The 27,335-nt window shown below is 41.3% G+C and overlaps 1 protein-coding gene across 4 annotated transcripts in view; it reads right to left on the bottom strand.

The window, feature by feature from the left end:
* Positions 1-852: 852 nt before the first annotated feature.
* dennd5b (DENN/MADD domain containing 5B) overlaps positions 853-27,335 on the bottom strand; it is a 70,421-nt gene continuing 43,938 nt past the window's right edge. For 2 of the 4 annotated variants that reach the window (XM_056367569.1, XM_056367567.1), the window contains 19 exons: positions 25,682-25,869; positions 20,749-21,327; positions 19,841-20,072; positions 18,420-18,570; positions 18,210-18,300; positions 16,289-16,420; positions 15,367-15,519; positions 15,032-15,113; positions 14,857-14,938; positions 14,164-14,292; positions 10,372-10,493; positions 9,747-9,892; positions 8,762-8,803; positions 7,946-8,064; positions 6,772-6,959; positions 6,108-6,190; positions 5,229-5,355; positions 4,873-5,047; positions 853-4,474 (listed from right to left, as the gene is read on the bottom strand). In XM_056367569.1, the coding sequence (XP_056223544.1) occupies positions 4,291-4,474; positions 4,873-5,047; positions 5,229-5,355; positions 6,108-6,190; positions 6,772-6,959; positions 7,946-8,064; positions 8,762-8,803; positions 9,747-9,892; positions 10,372-10,493; positions 14,164-14,292; positions 14,857-14,938; positions 15,032-15,113; positions 15,367-15,519; positions 16,289-16,420; positions 18,210-18,300; positions 18,420-18,570; positions 19,841-20,072; positions 20,749-21,327; positions 25,682-25,869 (3,005 nt within the window). In that variant the 3' untranslated portion in view covers positions 853-4,290. The remainder of the gene's footprint in view (positions 4,475-4,872; positions 5,048-5,228; positions 5,356-6,107; positions 6,191-6,771; positions 6,960-7,945; positions 8,065-8,761; positions 8,804-9,746; positions 9,893-10,371; positions 10,494-14,163; positions 14,293-14,856; positions 14,939-15,031; positions 15,114-15,366; positions 15,520-16,288; positions 16,421-18,209; positions 18,301-18,419; positions 18,571-19,840; positions 20,073-20,748; positions 21,328-25,681; positions 25,870-27,335) is intronic. The other 2 variants (XM_056367570.1, XM_056367568.1) reach the window with 1 other exon arrangement.

Consider the following 27,335-nt stretch of genomic DNA (forward strand, 5'->3'; position numbering starts at 1 on the left):
TTGTAACGTCTCCCGCCCGAGTGTCAAGACGCGCTAATAACAAAAGCCACTTTCCCCTTGGCAGTTTCAAATCAAAGCTGCCATACCGAGCATGCTTTCCGGTTGCGTTTTGGCGCAATTTCTTTTCACTTACTGAAAGGGAGTCATTGGAATTCGACTTTGCATGATGCATAATGCAGCCACTGTGCCAATAGTAGAAACAGTAGGAAAGCAGGTGCGCTACGCTTCTCTCGAGCCACCATTTTCTCATTTGTGTATTTTCAGTTTTATTATTTTCACTCACTGTAAGCTCATAAACTATACAACCTAGAATAGCTCTTATGGGCTTTCAACCATGTTGTACAGCGTTTTTTTTCATATCTATGAAAATATTGTAGCTAATTTATTTTTGTTTACACTTTATGTTTGTTTTATTTAGTTTTTTAGAGAGTTAGATGACACTGTAATAACATACGGGATTCCAGTGAAGCTAGTTGGTAATTTAGAACTACAAATGATTCTTGAGTTTTATTGAAATAGTTAACCACAGGTGGATTCCAGTCAACTTCTAAACTAATTTCGAGGATCATTAATATAAAGATGATGCACCTCACCACAATTTGGAGCCACAGTCAAGGGTCTGAATACTTGGATGGATTACTGATTGTAGACTGATCAGCAAAAATGGCAATTTTATCTTTTTATAATATAATATTACCACTAATGATTTAATGTGTTACTGAAATACACGATTCTCAACATCTGGAAAAAGACGGATCTGTTGGTTTAGATTTAAAGTTAAAATATGTTTGTAAGCTCTGAAATTTCTGGAAATGAAAACTAGGCAAAAAAAGGGAGAATTTCACATAAGAGTAAGATTTTTTTCACTTTAATGTTTCTAAAAGGTGGACAAACTGTACATGCATAGAGTGTAGTTTATGGACACACATAAATAGAAACTTTAAAACAAAAGGTGCTTTTATTGAAATAGTCATAATAAATATCAGAAAAGAGTCGTCAGTCCAATATTTCCTGTCGCAGATCCATTCAGGGTGAATACCATTCGCCACACTACGTTCACGTAACAGATCCACCCGGTGAATAAACTGTGCGTCAGCCAAGGGAGGAATCTCAATAGTCCACATCACAAGTCCTCAGTTTGTACACAAACTAATCCAATGTAAGATGGAGCTGTTATGCTGCAGGTGAGGCATGGAGAACACAGCAGCCGAAGCACAGAGGGTTAAACATTGCGAAATAGTGGTTACTGTTTGAGACATGAAATGTTTCCAGTTATTCCACAGGCTTTATCAAACTCAAACCTACCAGTGCTGCTCTCAGCCTACCATTTCTAATATTAAATTAATAAATACATGAAATCAAGACATGCAAAGAAAACCATGTCACACCATGTCATTCACAGACTCAATGCAGGAAACAGCTAAAATCCTACAAAGACCTGGGGTTATAAAAAAGAACACCTAAAACTCATTGTTCAACTAGAAATCAGTAGAACCACAATAAATACACATCAGACAGAAGGTCAACATGCACTGAGGACAATATTTACAATGTTTCTCAGAAAGGGTTCAGTTAGACAACGCTACGTGGCAACAGTGGTAAAATATCTCATGCAGCAGCAGATTAAGAAAAAAACTGTTATTACAGTTCCTACCTGTCTCTGTTAGATGCTGCTGATGTAGACAAAATCTACAGTTTGTGTGTTTGGAGGAGGTGGGGACTGAGGTCTTTAATATAAGAAAAAAAGAGTAAGACCCCATTCCCTCCAGAGTTCATGCTGCATTCATGTACTATGGGAATTAGCAGTATTATTAATATTATTATTAAAAATACTTTTTACTGTCAATAAATCCCAGATAAAGACCCAAACCAACAATGAACTGAGCCTATAAACAAGTAAATCAACAGTACATGCTTACTTTGAATCAGTGAATCACCTGTGTGTTAAAACCTTGCTGAAAATAGTCCCCTACAAAATCTCCTGTATTTCTAATTTTTAGGATTGAACCTCCTCTTTTAAAAACATAACAGATGACATGTACACAGTCCTGGCCAATGTTAGTTTGAACTTCCTCTGCTTATCCTCGTAAAAGCACCAGAAACACTTAATTGTGCTTTAACTAATGTTGTTTTGCTTTAAAACAGAGTGAAGTGAGAAGATCAATATCAACCTCATGTCTGTGAGTTAAGGACAAAGTCAGGTGAACTGAAGGAGCAGTCTCTGTCCAAAGAGAGAAATAACTGACAACTTGAACACTGCTCTTTTTGTATTTACATAAACAAAACTGTAAATATAACAGTTTGTGGTTCAGCGGAAGTTACTGGACTCAGCTCTGGACTCACAGACATCAGTGAGTGAGTGAATGTACTTCCCTAAATGTTTAACTCTTCCAGTAAAACAATGCCATGATGAGAATCTGTCTTTTTAAGTGCCACATACAGTGTTTCATATTAACTATTGTTAAGAGAAAATCTTTGGGAGGTGCAGACTCTGGATTCATGAGTTGATGGTTTTTTTTATAAGCTGAAAGTGTTAAACCTCCACCATTTGACATGAGTGATGCATTTTATCTATGGAGGGATTCACTCAGTATGTCCATAAAGAGACCAGACACTCTGAATCTCTCCTCCAGGCTTTCCTGATTAAAAGAAACAAAACTTCACACACACACACACACATACACACACACACACACACACACACACACACACACACACACACACACACACACACACACACACACACACACACACACACACACACACACACAAACACACACACACACACACACACACAACTAGATAACTTTGAAAATTTACAGCTGGAAGATATAAAAATAATTGGTGGGCATACACACACACACTTGATATATCACACACACTTGAGATATCACACACACACTTAGACAGCAGGTTTAAACCAGCCAGCCAGGTCGATGCCTGTGCTTTGGTAGGAATGTCCGTGCAGCCACAGGTTAACGTCCTGACTCAGGTCAGTGTTTGTGTTCATAAACAGGCTGGGAGTTGAGTGGCAAACACCAGTGAATTAAAGAGACATGGATAGTTGGTGTGTCCGCAGCCCTGCACTGTATGGTAGTCAGTGAGTTTCAGGACTCTATCACTGTCACAGTCACTTTTATAATCCTCCTTCTGTTACATCAGTGATCGCTCAAGTCTCTTCCTGAGGTTGTCTTTTCTTTCCACATCCCAAAGGCATGCTCACTAATGCTAATGCTAACTATCATGTGAGGATAGGGATAGTTTATGTACTTGTACCTACTGGAGGAGAGTGAGGCTACACAGCACACAGGGAAAGGTCTGCTACTGTGACCACACTTTTAAAGACACATCATGTAAGTCTGACTTCCTTCCTTCCAGCCACTGTTTCAGTTCATCCCAGTCAATCAACTTTAATTAGTTTGCTGTTATTTGCTATTTAATTACATTAACATCACGTTAATGCCATTTAGAGCTGTTAGAAAGTCTTCGTTTGTGTAAATTAAATATCTCTTTTCTTACTGAATATCTGAATGAAGTTCTGTGTGTGTGACACTGTCATAGAGCTCCACTGTTTCCATCAGTGATCAGTGAGACACAGTTACACTGACATGTTCCTTCATCACCGTGAACACACACATTGTAAGTTATTTTGATCCCATACACACACACGCACACATACACACACACACTGTACTGCTGCCAAAAATAATCCAGAAAATGTGAATTCATCTACTGCTCAAAATAGTCCCCAACAAATGCACTACTCCTTCCTGTTTGATTGATAACAGCTACAGAGACCTTATGTCTAAGGACATTAATGAGCTGTTTTTTGGAAAAGGTGATTTTAAAGATTTATCATCAGGTACAATCAGCTATGAACTGATAGCCACAGGCAGAAAAGAGAAATCAGACAGTCGTGTGAGAGACTGAACTGAACTGAAACCAAAGAATACCTGAGACTGAGGAAGTCTGAAAACTGATGGTGTGTTTAGAAAAGTGAACACAGTGATGTAAAGTATCTGGGATTTGCTGTAATGAAGTAAAACATGATAAAGCTGATATGGCTGTAATTTAATTCATAATACAACATCCAAGCTTCTGTAGTCCGGAATTTTCACATGAAGCTGTGGAAACGTTTTGCTTTGGTAACAAATAAGTTTTAATGCCACTCAGCTGTCCCTCACTTCCTTTCTCCCTTGTCTGTCTGATCACAGAGCCGATTGGCTGAAAGACAGCAGAGTAGGTGAAACTGGTGGTGATGGAGGCTTAACAGCTGTCCCTCTCCTGGGGTTAAAGGTCAATGCCTTTGACCAGCGAGGATTCCAGTGTGATGGGGAAATCGTGCAGCGTCTCCAGGACACCGATGAGGGCGCTAACAGTTGTGCGGTCTCTGAGAAGAGCTGTGTCCTCGTACATCCGCAGGATCACCGGGCACTCCACCAGCAGGGGGAGCCACTGGGGCAGCAGGCGGTCTCTGCACAACAAGCAGTGGATGTGAACCATGAGTAGAATTCCTGTCAGTCAACAACTATGTCAGGTAGAGTTAACCGTGAATAATGTAATTCCATTAGTTTAGACTCATCTTTGCTTCACTGCTCACAACAAGTAACTAACGGATAACAGATGACTGATCAGATAAATGTACATTTGTCAGTTTGAACACAAATTACTGAATAGTATGTACAATAAATTGGACCTGGTTATATACAGAATAGTAAGCAGTTATGTGTAAAGAGATGACAAATACAGTTAAATTATAAAAAAAATCTAATAGTTTATATGACTATCATCTTATCAAATATATTTTCCTTTGGATTTACTGGTGCCTGGGAGTAAGTAATGCACAGACATGTACAAGACAAGTCAGTTGACCTGGCTCCGAGGCAGACCAGCAGCTGGAACTTCCCGTCCTTGCCGATGCTCCTTGGGGTGGAGTTGATGGCGTTGATATAGTGACAGAGTGATTGACAGGTCATCCCCAGGGGCTGTGCAGTCTCCTGAAGATCCCCCATCTGATCAGCTGACTCCATGTAGGCGACAGCCTTCTCTGCAGAGAGGAGAGAACGTTTCAGACTCAGAGGTGTCAGAGTGGACATCAGTCTCTCTGACAGTTTGTCTTCCTTTGCACAGTCATAGACTGTGGTTTACCATCCAACAAGCTGTTATAATGGACCAAATGAAACAGTTCATTTTTACAGTAGCAGGTGGCGGTGCAGCTCCACACTCACCCACAAAGTCCCACACGAACACTGTCTTCTGGAAGAGCCGGGCAGACTTGAAACCATGATGGAAGAACTGCTCTAGAGCTGCTACCAAGCTGTTTTCTCCACACAGCAGCACTGTCAGGCTGCCTCTCTGCACCGAGACAACCAGGGACACATCATCACATAAACACACAGAGGAAGTCACAGCAATGAGCTGAGTAACACCAATTGACAGAGGAACACTACAATAAAGACAATTTCTATAGATGACTGAATAACAGATGGAAGCAGCACAGAGTCCCAAGTATGAGTCAAAACACTTTCTTAAACTTCTCATTATCCTACAGTAATCCAATAATCCAACCTGCCTGTCTGGAAAACACCTCAGTTCTTTCTTTCTCTCAGTAAAATAATGACGTGTGACACCAAACACTATGTTGTTGCAGAAATATGTTTTTTGACAAAACTAATTCTGCAGAGAAGATTCAAGCTACTACTGAAAATTATGTTCCAGTTTGAGCTGGTTAACAAAGAAAACCTGAGCAGAGAAAAACTGTAGATGCCAAATCCTGTAGGAATTTAGGTTTTACAGTGTGATTCCATGAAACCAGTGTAGTCTGGTCCATGGTCTCCTTCAGGACTCCATGAATCTCTCCAGTCTTTATTCTCTCTGTGAGAGAGGACTAAAGTGGCCTCAGCCACTAACACATCACCTGTTTCCTCTGCTGTGATATCAGAGTCAGACCATGATGAATTAAACCATGATGAACAGTCACAGGATTCAGAGACGATAAGGTCCATCCAGTTAAGTAATGTGAAGGGTTCAGAGACAGGACAGCAGTGATTCAGCTAATAAATAAAATTAGTTTCTTCTTCAGACAATACTGAGAATCAGTCACTGACCTCTTTCTCTGGTTTGTGGAAGTGTTTGACGATGTTGTTCACTGCTGCCCCAATGGCCTCCTGGATTTGGGCCGACGTTGGTTCTGAAATCACAAACAGCTTTTTACTGCTGAGGTGTTACATCATACTGTAACTTCTACTGTTAACATGTTAGATATAGGGCACCAGTTAAATCTAACTGACACATATCAGGTACTTTACATGTTGATTCAAGTAGTTTTAGACTCAGTATATTTAAATTCAATTTCTTTAGTCAAACTAAATAAATAAATAACAGATAAGATAGTAATTCTACACCATGACCTCATCCTTGTATCCAGTCCTGAAAATCAAATAGTTCAATTTAAAAGAAAATGTATATTAATAAAACATCAGATTTGAATTGATTTGAGTTTATTAATGCACAATTTAAATACTAATTTAATTAATTCATTTTATATAGTTTCCTTTTAAATGTACCATTTAATTAAATGATTCTAATTAAACATTTCAAAAGTGTAAAATCATCATCATCATCTTATCAACAGACTATTTTATGATGTGAAATATAATGCTAAAACAATTTAGATAAGGTTTTCGTATCTGGTGGGGCCTGTGAGGACTTCACTATCCCCTGACTGTATCCCCCTGATCTGAGCAGCCCCCAGCCCTGACAGGTACTCACTGGATCCTCGTCCAGACAACGATGTGATGCTGATGCGTCTGGTCTGGGACGGTGAGCGCTGTGGTGGGGGCGTACGGCAGCCTCTCCCAGAATCTTCCTCTCCACTGGGCACCACCAGCTCACCGATCAGAACCCTCTCTAGGCTGCCGTCATCCACGCCCTTACCGAGCCATCGACCACATGGGAACCTGGAGGGGACAGAGATTAAGTCGTATTCTTCTTCTGGTCAACAAATCTCATGTATAGAGACAAATCAACTCTGAATGTCTTCTGCTGACAGGTTCTGTGTGTGGAGCAGAGCCTGATGTATCTGATTCCTCTGAGCCATAGAGGTTTATTGTTATTATTAAAAATCAGCAGTGAGCCACACTGTAACACCTATATATTCCTTCATCACCATGAACACGCACACTATTTGACTCAGTCCCACACACATTGTCCTACCGCCACACATACTCATTAAAGCACCAAACGTGGATTAATCCACCACTGAAAATATTCCCCAACAAATGCACTGTTTCTATCTACTACAGTACGGCTGCAACTAACAATTACTTTTCCTTATTGATTAATCTGAAGATTAGTTCCTTTATTAATCATTTGGTCCATTAAAGGTCAAAAACAGTGAAAAGTGTCAGTTTTTATTTCCCAGGGTCCACAGTGACACCTTCAAATTACTTGTTTTTGTCAATTGGTTTTCTGTTGATCAACTAATGGATTAGACTATATAGACTGTATAGACTACATACACTTTACACTGTACAGACTGTATAGACTATATAGACTGTATAGACTGTAGATTGTATAGAGTATACACCATAGACTCTAGACAAAATCCAGCCTGAATCTCATGAGCTCAGTTTAAATAGAGAGATTTTAGTCTAGAAAACAGACCAATCAGATCATGAGACTCACTGCCAAAGTAACAAACACCATGAACAACTTCTGTGTTTCAGACATACAGTAGAGCATGACTCTGCAAACACATGGTCTGTTTTTTTGTATTTTTCTAAACTTATTTTGGCAGACATGAAGCTGACATGTCAGGTGGTGTGTTTGTGTGATCAAATGTTGGAACATAGTCGATCAATCTATTGAATGGACATCTGTGAGAAATTATTACAGGTGAGACAGATGATAGATACACTGAATGAGAGAGGGAGCCTCCACTAACCTGTACGTGTGTCCTGTGATCTCATTACGCACCATGACACAGTCCACCAGCCATTTAGCCAGGAGACCAGCGTTATCATGACCCAGCTGCACTGTGGTCAGCTTCCCCAGGTTCTGACACTACACACACACACACACACACACACACACACAACACACACACACACACACACACACACACACACACAGCACAGAGAAAATCTAGTTGATGTAAAGAATTTTGAAATCAAATTCATTCTGCTTAAACCTTACTTTATATACTCGCACTACAAACTACTGTTTTACAACACTATTACAAGCACTGTTTTACTGTCCAACTGTCAGGCTATAGATTATTATATAGATTATAACTGACTGTCTTTAAGTTAAAGTTCATAGATTTTTTAGTTAGTTTCATATAATTTTATTATTTACATTTTATTGTCCTGTTTAATTCATGGACACTGAAATGAGATGGTTGAATGTAGTCCCAGCTTGCACTGCACTGCTATTTCAGTTACACCCATAACTTTAAGGTACATTAAACACTTGTCTTTGTTCCACATCTGTTAGTAGTGTTAAGCTAATAATTACAGTCCAGACCATGAAGTATAACACAAAGTAGTATTTAAGGTGGGTGGGTGGGTCTGTTGAATGTGGTGTCTGAAAACTCTGCCTAACAATTATGACCTGATTCCAGCTAAACGAGGTGGACAGTGTCTACGGGGCAAAAGGTAATGGTATGAATGGAAAAGAAGGATGTCAAAGAGGGGGAGGGGATGATGTGTGTGCGTGTGTGTGTGTGTGTGTGTGTGTGGGGGGGGGGGGGTCCTCTAACCTTGAACAAGATGGAGATGTGTGTGTGAGGCCTGAAAGCAGACTGAGGGAGATGGAGACACGTGTTAAGACACAATGGATGGACAATAAATAAACACAGAACATCATCACAGCAAACAGACAAGGAAACTTCCCCAGTGCAAACTCACACTCACACAGGCATGTCCTAAGTTAGATTCCCAGTCTCCCTGCTGCTCATTTAATCATCAGTTTATCCATTACTATTAGAACTAATTATCAACTGTTATTTTTATTATTATTATTATGAACAATGAGCTAATGGACACATGAATTTCCCCTAGGGGATGAATAAAGTATCTATCTATCTATCTATCTATCTATCTATCTATCTATCTATCTATCTATCTATCTAATGTCAATGTCCTCACTGTGTGCACTACAGTGACATCACTGATCCACTTCATGTTATATCTGTAGCTGCAACCTCAATCATCATATTATGTTTTTAAGTGTATTCCCTGTCGATGTGTAAAAGCTTGATTTAAAATATTTTCTTTCAAGGATGAAATGTTGTAGTCAGGTGCAGAACATTTCATCCATCTCCCCATTTATAGAAGTTTTTATTGGACTTTACTATTGTGTAACCCACAGAAGACAATCCACAATGTGTAGCATGATATACATATTTTACAACAAACATGTATTTTTTTTGTGTTATGTAAAATCTAATCAATAAAAATACTGAGCAATTTGCAAATACATATAACTTACAATGTACAGTTACTAGCTACACCAGCAGGTGGTGACACTTGGTTACAGGAGCTGACAGAACTACAGTCTGGACTGGGGGACATTGATGGAAGTCATGTGACTGCTCAGGTTTACTGCCTCAGTGTCACCAGGCTCCAAATATTTGGTGACTACATCACAACAGACGTAATCGACTACACTATAAAAACAAGTAAGACCACACCCCAGTGACTATGTGCTCAGCTATGTTAGAGGTCAAAGGTCACATTACTCACATCAAAGGTCATCTCCAGGACGTTCTTGGGGATCTGCATGATACCTGAGTCTCCCAGCTCTCCTGACACACACACCCAGGGGTTGGAGGTAGTCATGGCATTACTCAGCTTCTTGATGGGGATGATGACAACTCGGTACGGGATCACTGCGGGACAAACATATCAGTGTTAGAACAGATAGATACAGATTATAACTGGGTTAATGTAACACACACACACACACAGTATATATACATATATATGTATGTATGTCTATGTATACACGCATATACGTACATATACATATACATATATACATATACACATACACACACTGTCAGTTCACCTCCAATGACTCACTGCCTTCACTGAGTCCCATAGAAGAGTTGGATCTACTTCACCAATATATTTTCTAGTAACAGGTTTGGATTTACATTTTTTTTTTGGAACTTCTGCTTTATATTATGGTGATAGTATGATAAGGTCAGGGCAGAGAGGGAATGGCATACAACTAGAACCCAGCTCTATCCTGTCCTTATGTCTCTGAAGTGTTTCTACCAGTATTAGATTCATTAATGCTGTATGTTCAGCCTGTGACATGTCATCAAGGTGTGGTGTGAATCTGATCTGATGTAGCTGAACTCACTGATGGTGGTGAAGACGCTAGTGAAGCAGAAGTAGTCGACGGCGTTGAGCGACAGCAGGTGGAATAGGAACTGCTCCTTCTCCTCCTCACAGCGCAGGAAGGCGTAACGTTTATACAGATTCCTGTGGGTGGAGCACACAAGGCACAGGTCATCTTCACAGACAGGTGTCATTTAATGTTTTATCTGCTGATTGTCTCTAAAATACTGTCAAAAGTGACACTGATAATCCCTGCCCTTTCATCTAATATCCAATAGCTTTGAATTCCTGTTGCACCTTCTGCCTCATCACAAATCTACACCTGTCCCAGGTTGACTGTAATGTGTGTGATGCCTCTGTCCTCTTTGACTGGTAAGACCAAACGTCTTACCAGTCAAAGAGGACAGGCTGTGAATGGATCGGTGTGCTCCACTCTTTTCTCACTGAGGTTATGTAGAAAAGTCCTCTGAAGGCAGCTCCAGATGCTTCGCATTGAAAAGTTCAAGGTGTTTTTTTTTAATTGGAGGTCGGAAGGTGAAACAGATGTTTAAGATCACCGACCTAAAGGAGGCTATCAGAGAGTCACTGCTATCAAGCTGGATGTCTGCAATCTCTTCTTCCCCACAGGATACTACAGTAGGCTGTGCTCCGGCGCTCCATCGGCCTTCCTCACTGTGACTCAGCGGGGAACGCCTCCCCCAGGACTTATACTGCTGCCTCTTCACTGTCACAGCTGCTCTGACTTGCCCAGATACATTGTATGAACCTTGCACTCTCCTTCCATGAGAACCCTCTCGTGCTCTCTTCTCTCCAACTACATTAATAGTTGGAGACTCCATAATCAGAAAATACCTGTTTTTTCCACACAGCCACACACTTTCACTTTTTTTTAATAACAAGGAAGTCTGCTTTTATCAGTGGTCCCCTCCCAACACTGGCCCGAGTAATAGGGCACTTTAGCAGAGTTCTCAGCCTCAACACCTGGTTCCAGTCCGCCTGTAAAGCTCATATCATTGGTTTTATTGACAATTTTAACCTGTTTTGGAACCATTCCTTGTTTGTCTACCCTAACAGGCTGGGCAGCCAAATGCTAACATGCAGCATGTTGTCCAGTCAGCTTCACGTGACTGACTGTTGACATCCCACACCCCCTTTCTGGAACTGTGCACTTCATCGTTTTCTTCTCCCCCTGTAGTGGCAGCTCATAGTACTGTTTCTCGCACCAACCTCCCCTACAGACCTTACCTGTCGTTACCAGTTTCACCAGACATCTTTCCCATACAGACCATTATTACTGATAAATTCATGCTCAATTGGCAATAAATCATTCATACTGCTTGACCTTTTTGTCATGCTCTTAATTGAAACTTGGCAGCAGAATGTGTACTACTCGCATTTGATTGAGCTTTATCCTGGAGACTGCTCTTTTATCAGTACACCTTTATTGTATTAATTAATTAATACAATAAATAGGACTTAGTTTAATAAGTCAATAATTCTTGACTTGAATTATTAATTTATTAATTAATTTACTGATGTCCAGGACCAATTGGCTCCTTTTTATCAGATTATGAAGACTTTTTATCATCTATAATAATGTTGAACAAGGTCCTAATGCTTGGAGATTTTAATATTCACATTGATGACCCCACATGTAACGCTGCCTCTGCCTTTCTTAACCTCACTGAGTCCCACAATTTTAAGCAACATGCATCAGGCTCTACACACACTGCACCTTGTTTTTTCTCATAGCATCGCTATTGAATATGTTGTTCTTAAAGACCTATGTGTCAGTGACCACAAATGTATTTTATTTGACATTTGTCCAACACTGGAGCCTCAGCCTTGTCCTCATATGAAGCACACCTATATTTAAATTAGGCTGTAGCTGTCAACTTTGCGCAGACAAAAATCCACAACCATGGATAAATGACACCATCTGGAGTTTTAGACAAAAAAGCAGAAAGACTGAGCGCTTGTGGAAAGCCACAAAACTTGTAGTTCACAGGCTACATCTTAGAGGACTCATGTGCACTTTCAATGACTTGGTGAAGGCTGAGAGAGCGGCTTACTTTTCAATTCTTACATCCTCCAATAAGAGAAATCCTAAAGTCATGTTTGACACCATAAACCGCATTGTCTCTCCCAGCACCCCGAACTTGCCAATCTCTTGGAACAGTGACTGCAATACATTTCCTAAATATTTTATAGAGAAGGTTGTAAATGTAAGGGTGATTTTACACCCTTATCCACTCACCTCACTAGTGGCTTGTTAAAACCACCCATCCTGGATTCCTTTTGCCCTGTGTCCATAGATGATGTTTCAGCCTTGATAGGACAAATGAAGACCTCCTCAAGCCCGCTAGATGTTTTACCAACCTTTCTGTTTTTAAAGGCTTTTAACTCCACTGGCTCCATTGGCCACTATTCCCCTTACATGTGGTGTTCCTGAGGGATCGGTCTTAGGACCCATTTTATTTTCTACATACATGCTGCCACTAGGACAAATTTTCTGTGATTTTAACAACATCTACCATTTGTATGCTGACAACAACCAACTTTGTTTTTCATTTAAACCCTACAAGTTCCCACAAACTCTCTACATTGACCAACATGTTTAAATGCCATTAAAAACTGGATGTGGAACAACTTCCTACAGTTAAATCCAGTTAATACTGAAGTTCTCATTATTGCTCCTGACCATATCCAATCAGCAATCGAGCAGAACCTCTGTGACCTGTCATCCTCTTCTCAACCCAGTCTGTGCAATCTTGGCATTATTTTTGACCAGTCCATGAGTTTTGATGCACACATTACAACACTGACAAGGTCATGGTTTTTCTATTTAAGAAATATAGCCAACTCAGACCTGTGGTATCACAAAATTAAATGGAGATGTTAATACACGCTTTTATCTCATCATGTATAGATTATTGTAATTCCCTTTTTACCTGTCCGGCCAAATCTTCCCTACAGTGCCTGCAAACTGTCCAGAATGTTGCTGCCAGGCCTTTAACAAAATCACACAGATTTTTAACCTCCCTGCACTGGCTTCCCATTAATTTTAGAATCCATTTTAAAATTTACAACACACACGCTTTAAGACCCGGGGTGACTGTGCCTTCTCTGGAATAGTCTCCCACCAAATCTGAGATCCTTGGACTCTGTGGCCTCTTTTAAAAAAATAACTGAATACCCATCTGTTTAGACAGGCTTTTAGGTAACATGGTATTTTATGCTTTCAACCAGTGTCCTACATGTGTTTCTCCTATTGTATTTTTTTTCAATCTTTTTTTTTTTTTATTTGATGTAATTGATTGTAATTCTTTGAAAAATTGTTTTTATTGAATGTTGATTGTGAAGCACTTTGTGAAATCTCACCTGTGTCTGATCTGTCCAAGCTTGTTTTTGAGTGCATTTTCAAATTTGCTCACTGCTGCCCCCTGTGGCTGTCAGGGAAACACAACCAGTGCACATTCTGACCTGTGAACCACAGTGAGGCAAAGAAGACGCCACAGTATGTTCCACTTCAAGGATAAGGAAAAAATAATCTGGTCCACTTCCCCACCTTTGATCAACCTTAACCCATGATGGAAGAGACAGACCTGTAATATTACCTGTAGATGAGATGTAGACCTAAAGCTTTCACTTCAAAACATATGGATGTCACACCTTTGATATAACATTGAGTTTGTCTTTATTTCTGCGTTGCTGTGATTGGTTTACACTGATTCATCTGTGTGTGTGTGTGTGTGTGTGTGTGTGTGTGTGTGTGCGCGCACGTGTGTGTATGTGTGTGTGTGTGTGTGCTCACTTGGTTAAGGCTTGTCGGGACAGCAGCTGTTTGAGGTGCTGAGAGAGCAGCTTCTTCTCCAGGGACAGACGGATCCAGGCTCTTGCTCTGCCCACGTCCGTCTTAATCTCAGACATGCTCCGGATGTGCCTGAAGAGACAGAGGACGGAGTGATGAAGGCTCATAGCAACAGATCAGTCTGATCCTCACTGACTCTGTACCACAGTGTATACTGTTTCTGCAGCTGGTACACAACAATACACAGTAAACTTCCTGTTTCACCACTGCCACACTCTGTCTTTGTTTTTGGTAAATCTAAATTTCATCTTAATAAAAATTAATTAATGCCTTGCAAAATGAATTGCTCATGTCCCATAGAAAATTAATGGGGGAGAACTTCGGCATATTTACAGTATCATGAAAATCTCTCCTCCATTATTGTGTGTGCATGGTGCATCAAAAGTTTAAACTTGCTGAACTTTGACTTAAAGCTGTGCTGACCTTCTGACCTTTGTGGGCAGTTGCTGTCAAGCACTGAAGAATGGACAAACACTTAAGTACTTTATGAGGCACGAACAACAATGTGTTTCACCTGTAGCCTCTTAATGTTTGCTCACAGAAATGAGCTCTATCTGAAATCAACCTACAACTCAATGTCTGTAAATAATCTGAGGAGAACTTGTGGATTTGTCTTGAGAGGACAGCAGCATGTACCTCATGTCCTGTATGAGAGACACACGGAGACACGACAGCGATATGGAGCAATCAGACTTCCTTCTCTCAGGAATATGTGACACTGTTCAGGAAAAATACATGAGAGAATGCATGTGTTACACTCAGATATATGTCTGTTGGAGAGACACAGCATGTGCGTGTGTGTATGTGTTACATGGTGACTCGGCCTGCTGCTGCTCCAGCTTCTCCTCTCGAGCCTGGTAGTGCAGCAGGTGGGACCACAGGGCTGACTTCCCCTGGAGATGTCACAATAAAAACACAACAACATAACATGGTTACTGAGGAGGAAGGTGAAGTGTGATCATCAGCCTCAATATGTTCATAAATACCTGATTAACCACAGTGTGTTTATATCACAACATGTTCTTTATCATAAATCTCATTAAAAGATAGAAACAGAGTCATGTATGCCTTCCTGTGTGTTTATGTGTGTGTGTGTGTGTGTGTGTGTGTGTGTGTGTGTGTGTGTGTGTGTGTGTGTGTGTTAACCTGTTTGACCTGCAGCCCGTGGCTCCAGATCCTCTCCAGTAAGTCACACAGGCTGGCGATCAGAGTGTTCTCCTCCAGTCCAGTGATGTTAGCCTCCCCATGGCCCAGCTCCACTGCCTCCCGGCCCATCTTCTCCACCAGCATACGCTTGGTCTGAACACACACATACACACACACACACACACACACACGCGCGCATACTGTTAGAACAATCAATGGAATATGAACCACATGGCCTGAATAGAACGTCTGGATGTTTTTTTTGTCCTTCTAAAGCCTCTGTGTGAACAGAGAAGTGTGAGGTGTAAAAGTTGAAAAACAGCTGTTGAATCCGAAACTCACAAATTCAGAAAAAGGACTGATGCATAAATTAATAAATAATATTCTGCTACACTGATAGAAAACTAAATAAGAAAAGAAAATGCAGAAGTGACAAAGTTTCATATGTAAATGTAAAATATCTACTAAAACAATACTTAAGTCTATTACTAGTATGCTTCCCATGCCCGTAGAAGTATTATTACTATTGCTATAAATTATAGTAATAAATTATATTCATAGTGCCTTCAGTTCTCTGACTTCCATTGGTTATAAAGACGACATTTCATCAGGACGTAGCTGTCTGTCCCTGTATCTGATAGTGTTAGAATGACAGAGACTGGCCTAAACAGAGATTAGGGTAAGGGCCAAAACAGAAGGTGCTTCAATTAAAAATCAACATGTTTTCTATCACAGATGGGAACTCCTGGTCTGATGAGCCCAGAACTCAGGACAAAGACAGTCTGATGTTGATGCATCCTTCATGAGCGAGGATGAGTATATAAAAACCCACTGTACTAATGAATCCTATCTTATTGCTGTGGTTGAGTACTTCACCTTCATGTGGTTGAGTACTTCACTTTCATGTGGTCGTGTACTTCACCTTCATGCGACACTCCTTGAGCAGCCCCTCCACAAACTTCCAGTTGGTTTGAGCAATGACGGCAGGACACAGATCAGACAATTTGGGCTGTCGCAGGTTCTTCCCCAGGCTGCGGGCCTCCTGCATGTACTTCTGAACATCACACAGAACCAGTCAGAGAGCACAGTCTGAACAATACAGATAAACCTGAACCTTTTTCAACTTCAAATTACATATCATAACTGTTTCATCATTTTTGCAGGATTAAGGCTGAAAGACATTAAGGGTGAGTGCCACACCATTTAAAACGAACAGTGTTACTTGCTGAAAATAGTTTTAATGTGTTGTTGATCGATCTACAAATTTCCTCATGTGAGAAGCTGTGAAGATCCAACACTGGAGGGGAGGGGGTCGATGTGAGGAAACAAGGAAGGTTGTGATACAGGAGAAGAGTGTGTGTGTGTTTTAGAGGCGTGTTGGGAGGTAAGCAGGGTTCCCAGTGAAGACATAAGTTCTGATGATGAGTTCAGATTGTCCTGAAGTAAAAGTAAAGATATATCTTCTCTGCTTTGGTTAATGTTGCTTTCCAGCTCAGAAAACTTCAATGACCAGGTCACAGCAAAGTTTTGGACTCAGCTTATTTCGACTGAACTTGTGCCATCATCTGTAGGTGGAGTCAATGTGCATCATGCTTTCAGCACAAGTCAAAATTCTGACATATTCATTTGTGCCGACAAATGTGCCCACATATTTTACATACCTCTGCTGTTTGAGTATAAACTGCATCACAAACGCAGCATGGTTTGCTGTCATATATGTTCCCTGTCACCTGACCATCTTAACTAGTGTTCCATCAGCCTGCTGGTTAACAAGTAGTATCTATGAGCTGTGATTAAATAAGATGTTCAAACATATAGTGATTGGCTGTGTTTTAACACAGTGAAGGTGTTCACAGAGAGCAGGATGCTGAACTCAAATTTAACCAGCTGGATATTCAAGTAACAGCACAGAGTGTAATAATTCACTAAAACTAATGTAGAAAGATTTATTAAAGATGTTCATGATATCAGCTGTCACAGGGCTGGTCACAATAAAAGGCCACTTTAAAAAGGAGTTTTATTTTGAAAAAGGACATTTATTAGGTTCTGAACTGTGGCTTTCCCTGTGCACTCTCTTTACACAGTGCGGAGCTGATTTGTATTAACATTTCTTGCAGTCAAATGTTTAACTGGTGAAACAGGAGGTGGCTTTTATTGTGAAGCAGCCACAGGAAACACAACATACTTGTCGCAAACATTTTTTTTATCAGCAGCTCAGTCTTAAATCAGTGCAGGTGATGCACGCACACATGCACACACGCACGCGCACGCACACACACACACACACACACACACACACACACACACACACACACACTGACACTGCAGGTGACACATATGCACACAATGACACACTGCTGTAGTTCTGGTTACAACTTAATGACTGGTTGCTGCAGAGGGAACACTCAGACACACAGTTCAGTAAACCGGTTTAAGGACAACTGGGAACCCTGGCTAAGAGTGTAAGGAGTGGAGATCAGAGTGGAGTTGGGGGTGGAGGGGGTCTGTGAGAGGGAGTCCACACAGGCAACTCCTCCACATACCAGGCAAGATGCAGAGGCAGACTTTTTAGGCGGTTTGATAGGTGGAGGGGATGCATTGTCCCACTCCCAAAATGCCATGGAGTTGGAGCCCTCCACCTGCTGAGGAGGAGGACCAGCATGGGACGCACGAGCAGACGGAAAAGGAGAGAAACAAAAGGGGAGAATGGAAAAGAAAACAGAGAAGGCAGCATGCACATGAAGAAAAAAAAAGAACTGAAATCAAAAGGAGTCAGTGACAGAAAAAGACAAACAGAACAGGGGGGAGGGGGTGTTGAGGACAGATCTGAGAAGGTCTTCTACCTCTTTCAGGTCATTGTCCAGGTTCAGATGCTCTGTTTGTTGTCTGTGGCGATCCTTCCTTCTCTGAGCTGTCGCTGTCCTATGAGACCACCTGCAGAGTGACACTGTTAAACCCCCACAACGAGCTGCTCACTGCTTTGACTGCAGGTTTATTAAACAGTGGCTGTTGGAAACACGTCTGATGAGACCGGGAAATGAAGGATGACTCACTTGTTATTGGTCGGCCCCGTGTTGAGCACGTCGGCTTGCAGTTTGGGGAAGAATCCCTGCTCATATTTGCCTTGACCGATCTTCATGTCCAGCAGGTGAGGGTGGATGGCTGTGTGGTCAATCTTCATCAGCCGCTGCTCGATGGCCTGAGCTGCAGGGTGAGTAGTAACTCCAATGAGGTTATAGTTAGAATAAACACAAGTCAAGTTGTAGATGTTCTAATCTACATTCATTCATCTTGGGCTGATACTCAATAATATTGAAAATCGGAGTATTTCCCGGCACATGCAATAATTTTCATTATATCAAAGAAAGTATATAAAGGGATTTTTTTGCAGTGAAAGTGAAAAGACGTAAATCCAACCCCTGCAGCAGAAAGACATTAAACATTGTATGTCCACCGTACATCAGCTTGTGTCTTAATCTAGAAAAAGATCCAGTGTTTTATTTAAACAAAAGTTCAGAAAGTAACAGCCTCTGCTGAAGAATCTTTCATTATATACTTTATGGAAGTGCAAAAAATAAGTTGGTAGTTGTTCCTTGCTCATATGAATGGAACAGCTGTAAAAGCTGGATGAGGTTACCGGAGTCCATGTAAACATACAGCAGTCAGCTGGTCAGAGAACATCAAGGATCGATAGGGTCTGGTGTTTTACTGGAAATTTACTCATCATATTTAAGGTGGTATTCTTGAAAAGAAGTAGCTCATACAAAGTGGCGCCTGAGCACATTACAAACAGCCACAGACCTGATGCCACAGGGAGAGACAGGACACATCCTTCTGTCCTGGGATGGGTTCATAGTGTTGCACTTGGATATACAATATCACCACCACATGTGGTCAATAGATATGCCGTTTGACTATCTGACAAGCACAGACACCTTCTCCCTGCCTCTGACCCATTCATTACTCCCTCTCTACCCACACACACTGACCCTTCCCTCTGTGTCCTTCATCTGCCTTATCTTCTTACTATCTATCTCCTGCTCACATGGCAGTCACAGCAAACACGACTCCTGGTGTCTGTCAGACTCAGCTCTGATTTAGTGTGTATGTGTGTGTGTGTGTGTGTGTGTGTGTGTGTGTGTGTGTGTGTGTGTGTATGTGTGTATGTGTGTGTGTGTGTGTGTGTGTGTGTGTATGTGTGTGTGTATGTGTGTGTGTGTGTGTATATGTGTGTGTGAAAGAGAGACAGTGTTGGGATACAGAGAAATGAGAAGGGAGTTTGTGGTCACTGGGGAGAGCTGAGTGTTAACATGTATTCTGACTCCGGCTAATGTATGTAATGTAATCAATATGCTCTGAAGGTCGGACACATGTGCAACATGTTACACCCACAGCCTTACTACTTCACTTCCCCTGTGGAAAAGCCTCTCCACTGAGATGAACCATGCAGTATGTACAGTCCTGCTGAGCTTACCAGACTCCCTGAGGACGGAGCACCTCTGGTAGCTAGAGGATCGAAGGCTGGGAGCACGCACATTGTAGAGACGGGCCTTGTCGATGCGAGCATCAAAGACACGGAGCAGCGGCTCCTTCTCCTCCCACTGGGACATGATTTTGTTATCAATGAAGGTGGCGAACATCTGCGTCTCAATGAAGTGTGAGAGGAAGGGCAGGTAGGGCTCCGGCTGGTCTGACAGGAAGGAGGCCTGGAGATACATGTATATACATCCTCGTCTCAAACATCAGCCAAACATGTAGGTGAATAAGAGCTGGTCCCAAATGAATGAGAAAACCTACCACTGATACAGTCACTGTAAACCTGTTCTTTGTTCTTTAATACAAATACTTTCTGCAGCTGCTTCACTGTGAAACTCTCCCAGAGAACATCAGTAACATCCACTGAACACCGCAGACCCTTCACAGTGAAGCAGATAAACGAAGTCTGCAGAGTGCTTTAAAAGAGCACACACAATATGAACCATGGGTAAGAGGAGATGGAGATCTTTACAAAAACAACCTTATTTTAAAAAGAAAACATTACTACATATATCAAACATACTACTGCAAATGGTCATTTTAGAAATTTTCTCTTAAGCTGATGTGCAACACAACAGACCAATTTTCAATAGTAGTAGATGATCCACTATTCACTCAGGGAATGTTGTGCATCTAGTGTGAAAACACTCACTTACAAGCCCTCCACTGCTCTGAAGTCAGCTCATTATTAATCATACTGAAAACACAACACATGTCAATGTGAAACTGGTTTTCAGTACAACACAAATAATCCAGTTACAGAATAATAAAATGATTCAGATATGACATCTGCAGTAAGAAGACCAGTCATGAAACACTTCCTGTGTCTGTGTTTGATTTCATCACCTTGTCGAAGTTGTGCATCTGCTCCCTGTTGGTGAGCCAGGACTCCAGGTCCGGGGCGCTCTGGATCACAAAGGCTTCATAGTCAGCAAACATGGTGGTGAAGCGGCTGGCGAACACCTCCCTAAGCTGGACATTCAACTTGGCATTCCTTAGCTCCTCCTCTTCAGCTGCTGTTCGGCCCCCTTGCTTGTCAGTCACCTGAGCTTTGACTCCAGCCCTCAGGGCATCAACACGGGCCACTGTCACGCCAGTGCGTTTGGTCAGCGCCTGCAGCCTCTCCAGGGTGGCGTTTCCCTGCAACAGCTCCAGCACAGCGAGCTCCTCCCCTGCCAGGTTGCCGTTATGCCCGTCATCCTCCAGCTGCTGAAGGGCCATGGCTTTACGCTCCCTGCTCGGTGTGGAGGGGTTGCTGCCGGGACTGCTGCGAGTCCGCGGTGGGGCCCCTGTGTTGGCTGCGATGCCAAAAGTCAGCAGTACCTCACTGAGCTCCTGGATGAACTCGGTCTTGTTGGGGAACTGGGGAAAGTCCTCTGGAAGCTCGATGTAGTGGTTGTCAATGTCCACAAAACACAGGTTGGCCTGGGACAGGGAAAGATTATATATTACTATTACCTATATTACAACAATATAACTTGCGCACATTTCTGCTAGTGCAAAAACAAAATCCAATCTCCACTCCACAGACAGAAGATAAAATCAGCTGGAAACAAAACCAGGAGGAGGGTGTCCAGGGAGCTGGTACCAGTATTAACAGGAGACATAATGAGGACAGACTGGCTTTAGGAGGTATGATGGGGCCTGGGAGATGTAGAGTATGAAGAATGTAGGTCATGTGATAATAGCACGGTGTCTGAGATCAACCTAAATCTGACATAATGGAGTTAGCATCACACCCTCACATAGAATTAAACCTCTGATCTCAGCTCACAGCTTTAAGCTTCACAAACCATGCACCTGCCAGAGAGCACCGACATACTGCAAAGTCAAGAGAGGTCAGACCCATGTGTGGTGTGTTCATGCTCTGGAGAGAAGCTCCAACATCTGTGGGTCGGCTGCCAAACACACTGCCACTCTGAAGACCAGAGCTAAAATCAAATGATGGGACACACAAACACACAAACATTGGGGCAGATAAAAGATCAGATGAGTCTGGTACCAAGTTCGTTCATCCAGTATTGGAAGTGGGAAACTCCCACAGGACAGGACACACAACAGGACAACAAAATGTTTCAGCTCTACACAGAGTAACTCAGAGAAACCAACCAGACACAGATGTAGGGTCTTCAACATCATTAGAGAGCATATGCGCTCTACTTGGACAAACTGCCCAGTAATCACACCTTACTTCACTCTTTTCAAATCATCTAATTCACACACCTATCTGGCCCGCATAAATTAGTGGAGACCAGAGGGTTCTCTGTACGCAGCTGCCCAACTACTGTCTGCATGCAAGGCGTTTAGGGAATGTCAGTAAATTGTAGCATCTACTGATAGCCTGCATGCAAGGCATTTAACATCCATATATTGTAGCATCTACCAAAATGTGTTCACGTGAGGCATTTAAGGAATTTCCATAAATTGTAGCATCTACCCATAGCCTGCATGCGAGGTGTTTCCATAAATTGTCTGTAAATTGCAGTTGCAAAATAACCTGGGTTAAGCTGCATTGAGTCTCTGCATGCACATCGGCAACACGCCACCCACCACCACAAGTAAATTCTCAGTTAAAGCTCAGCAACAGTTTGCTATTCACACATTCAGCAGACCACAGAACAACATTATGATTAATGCAAAGTGGTGTTTGTGTCCCCCTGATGAAGTAAGTCACTCTCCTCCTAAAGTTCTGTTTCAGTCAACACAAACTCCTGAGAAACATTATCTAGCTCTTTAGCTGCTAAACATTTGACTTAGTAGTTGCTAGCTGCTAGCTTTACTGGTCAGCTGTTAAGTAACCAACAGGTAGTGTACATTGGGTTTATCAGAGGTTTCATTTACTTCTTTGGAAAAACAGTTAAAAAGAGTGGAATGTGTGAGCAGAAAGACAACGAGCTAAAAGAGGATAAAAGAGATCTGCAGAGGGTGGAATTTCTGAACTTCATATTCCACACAGTCATTTGATTCGCCAATATAAAAATTATTGAACAGGGATAAAAAATTTAAAAAATATCCAAATTTTATCATTACTCAGAGATTTATAGTCCAACAAATATGATCTAGTGTATGAGGTCCCACAGGGTTCCATCCTGGGCCCTCTTCTTTTCAACTTATAAATCCTTCCCCTTAGCTATATCATCAGTGAACGTAACATTAGCAACTGCAATGATACTGATGACACATAGCTTCTCATCTCATTATCCACTGATGACTTCCAACTGCTGAACTCCCCAGTCAAGTGCCTGGAAGAAATCAACCACTGGAAAGCAGAAGTTTTTTTCAAATCTTGAAATCTTGGTTGTGGGTGGTAAAGCCCAGAGAAAGTTCGTCTGTGAGTACCTGGAGTCCAGATCACTATAAACTAGCTAACAGATTGAAAACCTAGGAATAAACATGGATGGTGAACTCAGTTCAAAGGACCATATCAATAGCATCATTAAGGTTGCCTTTTCAGGATTATTTCCAGTACCACAGGCTTTCTGTCCCAGTATGACTCAGAGAAGCTCATTCATGTCACGACAAGGTGGGACTACTGCAATTCTCTATTTATGGGTCCTCCAAAACAGTCCGTAGATTACAAAAGAAACAGCTTATTGATGAGAGAGGTCAAGTGAAGTTGCAATACGTCCACATATGGAGTGGAACAGGTTGTCTGATAAAGAAAACTGTATGTATTATGCTATTGATCAGATCTCAGGAATGTGGGCCTACAGGTCATAAACCTCACAGAACAAATGAAGGAGAAGAATACAAAAACTGCATTTGCAGTCAGTCTATCTGATTTCAGTGCAGCTCATTTAGCCTCTGTGGGATGTATGGGAGACAATAAAAAACCTTTCTGTCTCCAGATAAGTTGCCCTATTTTGGCCCTAAAGTCAACCAGGAATACTTATACACTCAGCAGTCAGTTAATTTGGTTCATCTAGTCACAAATAATGCAGTGTAATACAACAGTCAGTAAACCCTCCTGAAGGAAGGTTATAATGTTGTTATTATGTTGTTAGAGAGGTGTTGATCCAGCTGTGTGATCACTGTGGAGGCCGCAGTGTGTGGTATTTTTTTTAACGGTATTGGAGGTACACTGAGATGTTTCTGACATTTAACCCACCCTCACTGATATAAATGAAGTGAACAAAATAACAGAAACACCTGTCAACATAATGCAGTTCAACAGCATCACAAACTACAACAATGACCACACAGCTGAATCAACAGCTCTTTAACACAGTTTCAACACAAACTGAACATTAGAACCATAGAAAGGAGGATGTACTGCAGGAATGTTGTATTAGACTGACTCAGTGATACCGGACAACTGTATGTACAAAAAGAGAGAAAACTAACATGGTAATAGTGACACCTAATGTTGTCCGCAATGCAACATGACTGATGTTATTTGACATCAAGTGACAAAGTACAGGGTTCAAAGAGACAAAACATGTCTGACATTAATTCACCAATTACATTCATATTTCACTCTGATTCACTTTAAGCCATTCTTTCATCATCAGCCAATTTCTAGGTCACCGCCACTTCAAAGGATCATTCAGAAACACAGGGAGATTCTCCAGACAGGGGACCTTGTGGGGGTGGGGGGTGGGCATGGGGGGGCAGGCAGGCTTGTGTGTGCTTCGCAGCAGCATCCTACTGGAGGCGATAGTTACAATCCATATGTAATGTGCTGGATTAACAAGCGCTGGGAGTCGGGATGTAAGCAAAGCCGGAAGCCAGCAAGCCTGGTTGTTCTGCTTTGTCAGGGCCTTATCTCACCTTAACACATGAATACACACAAACACACACACACACACACACACACACACACACACACACAGACACACACACACACTGAATCAGAGCTGAGTCTGACAGAGGCCGTGTTTATTAACTGTAACCCTGAATAGGGGTGAATACTGGCTAAGCACCAGAGCACATTCACCCCCTCACTGTCTGAGGAGGTGAATTTGTAGATGAACAATAGGTAACTGTGTGTGTGTATGTGTAAGTGCAGCTTGTGCATGCACACACCTACAGCACTTGTTTCACTATACTTGTCTGACCCCTATATTGTAGTTTACACTTATTTAACAATCCTCAACAGAGTAATTGTAACTCCAATCACAGGCACTCAGTCCTGAGTGCCAAACCTGTAAAAACCCCAAATCAACTCAAGGAACTTTCACACTTGCAGTTCTTAGCTGTGGACGTGAACTTCAATATATATACATACATATATACATACATAACATACATACATACATATATAAATATGGTGGGAAAATTAAAGGTAAAACTTGAATGAATGAGTATAGAAACACAATAAATGCAGATGCTTCGCTGCAGGTAAAAGGGCTCACTGAATGTTTGAATGTTTAATGTGTGTCTGTTAACACAAATGCAGTCAGAATGTGTTTAGTTTATCTTTGCATCAAAACTGTTAGCAGGGGGAAAAAACCTCTAAAGCTCACCTATGTGCTTTCAGCATTAATGCTAATGATATTAATCTTTTCATGTAAATACAGCAGATAAGCATATTTTCCAAAATGCTGAATTATTCCTTTTAAGTCTGCTCCTGAACAGTGTTTAGTCAGTCCTAAGTTGAAGGTAAGTCTGAAGTATAACTGAACTAATGGCATTGTGATGCCTGAGCTGACAGCAGTTTTAATCCAAGAGTCACATATTGCTGCTATTAAAATAAAACATTTTTTCCATTGGGGTAAAAAGAGCTTTAAACATCTCTGGACATTTTTAACTATCAACAACATGTAGAGTGGCTGTGTACCTCCTGAGGAAGCTCTAGCTTGGAGCGGTCAGTGCCCTCCTTGGATTGCAGGCCCATGAGGTAGGGAACAGGAGCATCCAGGAAGTGGAGGAGGGAGGCTGGCAGGATGGGAACGTAGACATGCTGCCACTGAAAGGGAAACAGCAGGGTGGTGATGCCCTCTGCCACTGTCATCAACCGCTGGTAGTCTGTGAGCGAGAAATAAATTTTGATGAGGACATAGATCTGAGGAGACAGACTACAAGAAGAAGAAACTTTTTTTTTTAAAGAAATCTGAAAAACCTCAGAATCAAGGAACACTTTATCAATCAAAGATATCAATAAAGAGCTTTTTATCAAAGGTCAGAACATTTAACTTTTAACATCACAGTCACAACAGCTACCTGACAATAGTATCATAACAATACATGTGAGTAATGATACATTACACTTTAGTTTCTTGGGATTTGCTGCACTGTAATGAGCATTATAATTAAAGGTTACATTTTTGATATCAGTGTTTTGGTTCACTTGTCAATTGCCTGTTGCTCCCTTGCTCTTGTTGATTTAGATGTTGTTAGAGCAAAACTGACAAATTTAAATTGACTTTAAAAGGAGGAGTTCACTACTTGTCAAGTACTTTGACTAGTGTCAAATTTCAAGTCAAATGGACTTTCCACCAAACTGAGCCAATTCTGCAGAAAAATAAATAAATACATACATACATACATACATACATACATACATACATACATAATAAACAGTAGCAATAGGATTTTATCTCTTCATGGTTTAAACTCTAATAATAAACCAACACAGAAACATTTGGGCTCCAGCAGCATCGCTGCTATTTACATTAGTGCTGTGAGTCAATAAGTTCCTGTAATATGTACTGTGACGAATCACACAATCACACACTTTTAGTCTCACAGTAACAGAGGCCTGACACAAAGTAAGTAACTGACAGTCTGAATATGGTTAAAAGGAAACCAACACAGACTTTAAGACTGAAACAAAGTAATAATTTGTCACCTGTGGTACTTTTACATTAAAGGATCTATCTTCCTTCTTTTTTAATTCGTTTTAGCCGTTCTCAGTAAGAACAGCAGGGTTAGAGAGAGGTCATGGTCTGTGTTAAAATACTGTCAATATTCATGATGACTTTTTCAATAATTAACCAAACCATGGTCTGTTCTTAACCATAACCTGTGGTTAACCAGAGTGGCTGTTGTTTCAAATGGGATTTGGAATGAGGTTTTCTTATTTTTGGAAGGAATTTTGAAAACATTACAAACCTTAGAATCTCATCTATCCTCAGGTCAAATTTTTGATTTGATACCTGCAGAACATCCCCATCAGAATTTCCTGTTCAGTGCTAATAACCTAATCTTAACATGTTAACCAGCTACACCACAATAAGCAGTATATGCTGAACATTAGCATGTTAACATTGTCCTTGTGAGCATATTAGCATGCTGACATTAGCATTAAGCTCAAACAACCTCTGTACAGTATAGCCTCACAGAGCTTGTAATTGTCACAGCAGGAGCACCACTACCATCATGACTGTACCTTGACTGAACCTAGTTTTCTGTACGGCAAGCAGCCTCACAGATCTGCTAGTGTGACTGTAGTGTTTATCTGTCAAGTCTGAACAGGCTAACGTCTCTCCCAC

This window comes from Seriola aureovittata, chromosome 22 (genome assembly GCF_021018895.1).
Source record: "Seriola aureovittata isolate HTS-2021-v1 ecotype China chromosome 22, ASM2101889v1, whole genome shotgun sequence".
Classification (NCBI taxonomy): domain Eukaryota; kingdom Metazoa; phylum Chordata; class Actinopteri; order Carangiformes; family Carangidae; genus Seriola; species Seriola aureovittata.